This window comes from Cyrtonyx montezumae, unplaced genomic scaffold (assembly GCF_038088225.1).
Source record: "Cyrtonyx montezumae isolate F1298 unplaced genomic scaffold, pur_monq_1.0 scaffold_3, whole genome shotgun sequence".
NCBI classification, from domain to species: Eukaryota; Metazoa; Chordata; class Aves; order Galliformes; family Odontophoridae; genus Cyrtonyx; species Cyrtonyx montezumae.
Window position 1 is genome coordinate 111,444,448 of NW_027072034.1, and position 8,000 is coordinate 111,452,447.

Genomic DNA, 8,000 nt, shown 5'->3' on the forward strand with positions numbered 1-8,000 from the left:
CCTCCTTGGCCAGGGAGGCTGGACAGCAAGAGGAAAAAAGGTGCTAAAGATGTGGTGTGTTTCTGTAACACTGGCTGTGCTTACCATTTGATACACGTAGCTCCAGACTCAGGAGGACACATTTCCACTCTTTGAAGACAGGATGCCAAAAAGCTGACAGCAGCATAGAGTCCATGTGGCTAGTGTAAGAAATACCCACAGTGCATCCGCTCCCCCTGAAAGCCACACCACAGTCCAGCAGCAGAGGAGAGGACAGCCAACGGAGAACAGCCTGACAACTGAGGTGAACAGGAGGGGGCAGAAGTGCATAATCAATAGGTCCAACCAGATAGAGTGGGAAGGTGTGCCCTCACCAGCTTTCTAATGGTAAATGTAAACCAGGAACACGGAAAGTCAGCGCATGGGAATGTGGAAGCAGAAACTGCCTCACCTCTGAGTTGCAGGGGGAGAGAACAAAAGCATGCAGTGAGAGCAGATGGCAATGACAGTTTCTTTCTAAATGCCAAGTCTGCAGATGTACAGTAATGTCAGCATATGAAACAGACCCTCTCTGATGACACCATTTTAGCCCTACCACCCTTACCAACTTACAGCTGGTGAGAATCTGGTTCACATGTGCTTATTACAAAACCACTTGAGGCATGAAGTCCAGCTTCCACCTCCTATAAACCAGAACAGTCAAAAACTCAGAAAAGATGAAAAAAATCTCTGTTCCCATGCGCACCTCCCACCCCTCTTCCATAATCTCTCTTCCTCTAAGCCTGACAGATGTCTGAGGAGCTGCCTAGTTCCCCATTCCCATGACCATTTCCAGCAGCAACATGCAGCAGATCTGGCTAGGCCGGAACAGCAAGCCTTACTCCTTCAGCCTCATCACACAGACACCACAAAAGCTTCTTCCTCCCCACAGTAACACCCGTGAGAAGGGCCAATACTGGAGGCTGTTACAGCACACTGGACAAGCCTTATTGCTGAACCCAGATGACAAAGGATGAGAAGGCTCTGTAGGAGCAGGAGCCACATGCATTCTCCTCTTTCAACAACTACTGCACTAAATACTGTTAATCATAATGCACTCAGACACACAACATACAGCCCTACCAAGAACATCTCATTCAGTCTGCTCTGCATGACTTAGTTTAAAAAAAAAAAGAAAAAAAGGAAAGTGAGACAGTGTGGTACAGCAGAGAAAAAGAAATACGGTGACAAAATCTGATCTGAGGAAAGGACCTCAGTTCAAGTCTGCTAAAATTGTCACTGGATTCACCAGCCCACTTCCACCTTCTTCAGACCAAAACAGATTCACTGCAGCAGGAAAGACTCACTGCAGGAAAAAGAAGTGCATAGTTGTGTTCCTGGTTGGGTTTGTTGCTGCTCTGTTTTTGTAGACACTTAAGCATCAGCAAGACTTATGCAGAGATCTTACAGCTGCAGTGTTATCCTCTTTTTCATAGCCAATGGGTACCTGTTGGGGCACAGATGGTGGAAATGGACCAGTAGCACCAAGAAATCGAGCGGGAGCAACAACTCCACAGCAGGAAATAATAGTGAACCAAATGAACCAAAAGTAGATCGTGTGAGGAGGGGAAGATGAAGGAAACATATTTCAAAGTCCACCTTGGCTAAACCCTCTCAATGTTTCCCCAGTTAAGGCCCCACATTACGTCTGGAGTAAAACCTCTGGCTCCGAGAGAGAGCTGTAGAGAGTGTAGCCCAATTCATCCACCTCTTCAGGTGTGAGCTCTGAAAATAAGTTCACCTTGGGGTTCAGAGCACTAGGGAGGACGCCTGCCTCCAAGTAGCTGATCAAGCCCTTCAGTGCTTGCAAGAAGCGATCAGCCAGCACGTCCTGGGACCAGTTGGACTCCTCTTGGGACAGGTGCAGGATGACATTGGTGAGCTGGCTGGCAGTGAGGTGACCCAGGGCTGGGTTCAACTTGCATACAGCTTTGAAGATCTTCAGGCACAAGCAACGGCAGCCGGAATCGCATTGGTCCAGGGCCCTGAGGCGAGCCGTTTCTGCTGGCCGCAGACTCAGTCGCCATAGGTTGTCATTCTTGGCCAGCCGATGGGGTTTGGCCACAAGGACGATGTCACCCAGCATGAGGGATGGTAGGAAGTCAATAAAAAGACGCCGTTCTGGATCATATTGGACTTCCAGTGTCAAATCTGCCGGGGGAGCTGCTGGACGGATCACATAATCCAAGAGAGACCCAATTGCTGGCCAGTTGATGGATCCAGCTACAACCTTCTCAAAGGTCTCTGCTACAGTTTTGGGGGAAAGGTAACCTCCCACAACACAGCGGTCCCAGTAGCTGCTCCCGCGGGGAAAGTACTCTGGATTTTCCCGACGCACCAGGTAGAAGCCAGGAATGTTCATGATAGTTTCCTCTCCGGGGATGCATGACCACAGGTTCTGCTCCAGCATCAGAGGCACAATAAGCTGGATATGGTCAGCCGTCACTACCTTTCATAGGAGAGAAAAGTCAGTAAAAACAAGCTCTCTCTCCACACCGCTTCATTCACCACATTTTGGAATGCCCTCCGTTCAAAGGAACTTGGAATAAAGGTTCAGCTGTCTCAGTCTCCTCTCAGTGTGAACCCCAACACACTCCTGTCATCAAAATACATTCTGATGGGCTATTTCCCATCATCAGTAGGTAGCTTCAAGGTACAACACAAGATAATGCTTATGTGGTACTCACTATTTAGAGAACTTCAAATATTTCAGGACCTGATGTGGATTACATACAGAAGAATCATTTTACCTTCTATTGCTCTAAGTTGTGAGAAGCAGCTGGCGCAAGGCACAGCAATGCTACACAATAATTTGAAACTGGAGGGTTTCTAGACAAGCTTAAATTGCCATGTTTAATTATTCCACATTAGGTAACACCCTCATCTTGTCTGCCACATAGAGAAAAAGCTCACTAAAGACCTCTTTTTGCCAATGTGAATAAGACCCCAGATTTAAGTTTCACTCAACATTCAGTACTCCATTCCAGAGCTCTGACTTAAACAAAAAGCGTGTCTCTGAATCACTCACTTTAGCCATGGGCATTTTTCCACCAGGCAGATGTGCAGCGGGGGCTGCTGTTCAGTCAAGGTCTGTCATGCATTTAAAAAAGGAAAAAAAAAAAACCAAAAACAAAGAAAGGGAAAAAAAAAAAAGAGTAAGGAAGACCTACATGAATGCAAAGGAGTTCAAAGGGAACTATCTTCTATTTGGAAGAAGATAGAAGGGATGGAGAGAAAACAGAACTGTATTGAAAAAGCAACAAGAAAAACAGCTAAAGGGAGAAGAAAAGAACAGCCAAGAGAATCTGGAGAAACAAAAACACAAAAATCAAATGCTTTGCACACAAATCCAGAGCAGCTTGGTCAAGCTTGCCCAAACAGTACTGCAGTAATCAATGCCTGGCTTCACGGTGGGAAACGTGACAGCAAGAATCTTATTAGAGAAGAATGTTGTGCTGAGACAGCACTGCCAAGAGGGACGCCTGAAATGCCTTGTCAGCCTGCTGAATAACGACCCATCACGCGGCCCCAGGAATTACCTGCAGGTCATCATACAGGCTGCCACTGAGATACATGTCACGCAGAGGCATGTCCGGTAGCTTGGCACGGAGGAAGCTGCGCAGCTCAGCACAGATGTCCACAGCTGCCTGCTTAGCCAGGGCCTGCTCATCCGTGGGGATAGCTACCTTCCTCCGGTAAAAAGCAAAGAGCTTTTCTTGCAGGGACAGACGAAGGCGGGATTTTTTCAGCTCCACCTGACTCCTCTTGGCAGATGGCTTGGGTTTCGTGGGTCGGAAGAAGTCTGCAAGACGGGAGGAAAACTGCTGATTGTCTGTAGCATTTCACTGTGAAGTGATCTGCAGAAGCACGTCTTCTATATCTCAAAAAAGCTTACAGCAGGCATTTTGCAAGCTTTACACAGAAATCACTCAAAAGGAGAGTGCTGGGAACCTTCTTTCCTATAATAACTTATTCTTATATTAACGGCTGTGTGGACAGTTTCTCAGTTACATTTCATCAGAAATTCAGGACCATTGGCAGTTCAGCTGCTTTTAACATCGCACCAGACCAACAGATCACCAAAACACCCCTGAACAACCATCACTATGTCATTAAGTTTTTAACATTATAATGGATTCTTACAACACATCAGCAAAACCCAGTTGGAAGCAGAGTAAGACATCTGAGTTCATTTCATCCTGAAAAAAGCAGTCATCAGGTCTCTGATCATCACATATCAGAATGGTGAGGTAGACGGTAAAAAGATGGATTTTGGAGCCACCAGATCTCAGACAACCCTAGCCTAAATGAAAGCCTCCTCAAATTTTAACTGAACAAAGAGCTGAGAGCACGCTGTTATGTGTGTAACACCATCACAATGCTTTACACTGCTGCTTAACTTATAAAGCAATGTCTAATCTGCACTGTCTCTCTAATGCCCTCTTTTTTCAGGCTGGTTTCCTTAAAAAAAAAAAATAAGCTGGGTATCCCCCTCTCTCTTTCAGACTTCTCTTAGCACAGACCTAGACTTTCAGAAGTTATTAACAAGAATTAAGAAAAAATTACAGATTTGAGGGATCCTTAGCATTTGGAAGGGCCGTGGAACTTAAGAGTGCAGGAGAAACTCCCAAACCAGAGGAGCTGTTAAGGCAAGCAGCTGTCATACACTTGTTCAGTAATAGGCATGTGGCTACCTCACAACACAATACAGTATGGCTGACCATACAGCACACAGATCCAGCTTGCTCAGCCTCAGCTGCTGCTGTCATTTGTCTCATTGGAGTCTTTTGGACAGATCTCAGGATTTGTGAGACCAGGAAGTAGACCACAAAACCACAAAGAAACAGATTTCATTGACTATTCATGAAACAACTTATTTTTTCACATTAATTTTTAATTTATTTTTAAGCCAAGAATGTAAGACAGTCTTATCAAAGGTTCTGGGCACTAATTCTCATCTTTGGTGAGTCCACTCAAATGATCTCCACTCCCCTTTAATGCAGCTGTCTAGTTATTTAGTGCTTCCTTAACAGAAAATCCATTGCCATCCCAAAGCTAAATTTCTTGCATAATATCTGGAAAGTTAAAGCTTGATTTTGCTGTTTCAAAGTCAGTCAGTATGAGAAGGTCCCCACCTTTTTCTTTTTCTTTTCTTTTGTTTTAAACAGAAGTTTAAAACTCCTGAAAAATCCTAAAATTAAACCAGCGAGAACAACAAACTAACAAAAAAAGCACATAAAAAACACTGATGGATTGAATTATGTACCATTGCACTTGGAAAAACAACTGCCAAGTGCCTTTTTATAGCTAGATGAAGACTAGCTTAGTGATAAGCAGCACTGAAAAGGCCGAAGTGTTACACAAATTATTAGAACGATCATAGAAACAACATGGGAAATAATGTCATAAATGGCTAGTACGTTGAAGCTCAAAGTGGGAAGCTTCAGGGTAGGTATAAGGAAAGTCTGCAGCGAGGGGGTTGAGGCACTGGAACAGGTTACCTTGTGCTGTGGTTGATGCCCCACCCCTGGAGACCTTCAAGGCCAGACTGGATAAGGACCTGGGCACCCTGATCTAGCTATCTTGTCTCTGTTCATTGCAGAGGAGTTGGACTAGATGGCCTTCAGAGGTCCCTTACAAATCTAAGGCTTCTGTGATTCTATGATTTTCTGCTTAAAGTATTCTCTTAGAAAGAGGCCAATTGGAAAGACCCAAAGAAAAGCAACAGAGAATTTCACAGAAAAGTCTGAGGAAGAATACAATTCAAGTTCATGAAATTACAGGGAATGAAAAACGCCAGTACAGATGACTATTACTGATTCCCAAACTAACTTCTTATTCTGAAAACCAACAACAGATCAACTTAAAACAAAAGTATCAAAATACTACACGAGACCGAGCATTCTCCTCCTCCATATTCTTCTGAACAATTAAAAGGGTTGATAGGCCAAAATGATTCTGCAGCATGGAAATGCCACACGGCTCCTTACCTGTGTCTGCAGTGGAAGTGTCAGTGGGAAGGGTCTGCAGGGAGCGGCTGAGGTTAGTCTTCATGTCCTGGTTCAGTAAGCGTGAGGAGGATCCCAACCAGTTTGGCTCTTCCCAGCTTCTCTTTCCTGACTGGTTCAAGCGAGTGGGGCTGCTGGGAGCACTGATTGCACGGTCATACATCTAAAGCAACATCACCAGGCACACTTTCAGTTGATGAGGGGACAGTGTTTTCGCATTTCTCCCCACCTACTGCCAACATCCCACGTCTCTACACTTCCCTCCCCACTGTTCAGGTGCTGCCCCATGTCACCAGCTCACCCGTTTGACAGCCAGCGTGGCAATGCCCAGCATCGCTGCTCCACCCACACCCAGCACGAGCCGGGCATTGGACAGCACAAAGTCGATGGCTGTGCCAATGCCATTGTCATCCTTTTTGCCTTTGCGCTGCCCAGCACCCGCCATTTCACCTGGAAGGGAGCATAAAACAAATAAGTTCATAAGTTCATAAGTTCATAAGGTTGGAAAGGACCTATAAGATCATCTAGTCCAACCATCCTCCTATCACTATCTCTACCCAACTACTAAATTAAGTCTTTTAGCATGGGTCACAAGAGGGCAACTCCAGCTGCTGTTCCTTCTCTGGAGACATTAAAAATCTGCCTGGACGCCTACCTGTGCAACCTGGGCTAGGGAGCTGCTCTGGCAGGGGGGTTGGACTCCATGATCTCTAGAGGTCCCTTCCAACCCCCACAGTCCTGTGATTCTCAGACAAAGCACTAACTTTGTTTTACACCAACTTGTTTTTTCATTCTCCATCTAAGGCCTGCAACTTTGCTCACAGATACGGCTACAAAGGGTCAGAGCCTACTTGATCTTGTGTTTTTTAATAAAGCCAAATTACTATTTAAAAATGAATGTTCCTACCCCATCTGACCACGACACTCAGCATTCTTCAACACAGGGCAAGAAATAACGTGCTTGCACAAAGCTAAGTGCCATATTACCATGAAGGAAAGGGCTACATCGGCAAAAGGGACCTACCTGTGACCTAAAGCATTTGTACAGAGAACAGGAGAGCTCTCCTGGTGTGGCTGTGGAGGCACCTTCTGGCCAATTTCAAGGTAGCAGTGGGCAGGATGCAGTCATCATCCCGCGGTAGGTGAGAGGATTTCAGAAAGAAGAGGGAAGTGGGGGTGCAGGGAATCTCTACACCAGGCCCCCCAGCTTGCTCTGCAGGAAAGCCTGCCCCTTCTCCAGCTGCCTCTCCTTATCCTCCAGCCGCTGCAGCCCCCGGTTCTTGCGAAACTCACGGCGGATGGAAGCCAGGTAGAAATCCCGGTCAGTGTAGCGCAGCCCGCGGCCCTCTCGCAGCAGTGCCCGGTAGAGGGTCAGGACAGCCTGCCGTGACCACGCTGCCATGGGGAACGGCCGGCCGACCTAAGGAGAGGGGAGGATTGGGATGGGGGGAGGGAGGGGCAACTTCTCCCTTCCCGGAGGGCTGCTCCGGAGGTGCCGGAGCCGTCAGCTGAGAGCCGCAAGCCTGGCTACAAGGGAAACCGGCAGAGCCCCGCGGCCTGGTCCGGGCGGCCCGGTATCGCTCTCTGCTTCCGCTGCCGGCCCGACCTCCCGCACGCACCAGGAAGAGCCGGGAGAGGCACCCCGAGGCCTCAAGGCAACCCCATCCCACCGACGCCGCTCTCGGGGTCACCCAGCAACATGGCCGAGCCGCTTCCGGGGCGTGACCCCGGCGCCAGCCAATCCGGGAGCGGGCGGGACGAGGCCCATAATGGCCTCCGCTCGGAGGACTTCCGGCCAGAGAGGGAGGCGGCTGCGGCGAAGCGCTGCTTCCCCCTGGCGGCGGGGCGCCGCCTTACGGCGAGCGGGAGGGGACAAGCCGCTCCGACAGCGCGTCCCCTGCCGGTCGGGAGGAGCACACCAACCCAGCGGGGAGAGGGCGTGCAGGGAATGGCTGAGGGGGAGATGGGGAAAGA

General features: G+C 48.0%; 2 protein-coding genes across 2 annotated transcripts; both read right to left on the reverse strand.

Annotated features, from left to right (window-relative positions):
- Positions 1–1,159: 1,159 nt before the first annotated feature.
- On the reverse strand, positions 1,160–7,208 carry MIEF1 (mitochondrial elongation factor 1). The gene is made up of 5 exons (XM_065742902.1): positions 7,051–7,208; positions 6,328–6,476; positions 6,009–6,189; positions 3,558–3,820; positions 1,160–2,467 (listed from the first exon to the last, which is right to left on the reverse strand). The coding sequence occupies exons 2-5, from the start codon at positions 6,469–6,471 to the stop codon at positions 1,661–1,663; spliced, it is 1,395 nt and encodes a 464-aa protein (XP_065598974.1). The 5' UTR covers positions 6,472–6,476; positions 7,051–7,208; the 3' UTR covers positions 1,160–1,660.
- A 7-nt stretch (positions 7,209–7,215) lies between these two features.
- On the reverse strand, positions 7,216–7,688 carry LOC136052641 (mitochondrial ribosome and complex I assembly factor AltMIEF1). The gene has a single exon (XM_065742903.1). It carries the CDS (start codon positions 7,426–7,428, stop codon positions 7,216–7,218), a length of 213 nt encoding a protein of 70 aa, XP_065598975.1. The 5' UTR covers positions 7,429–7,688.
- Positions 7,689–8,000: the final 312 nt, after the last annotated feature.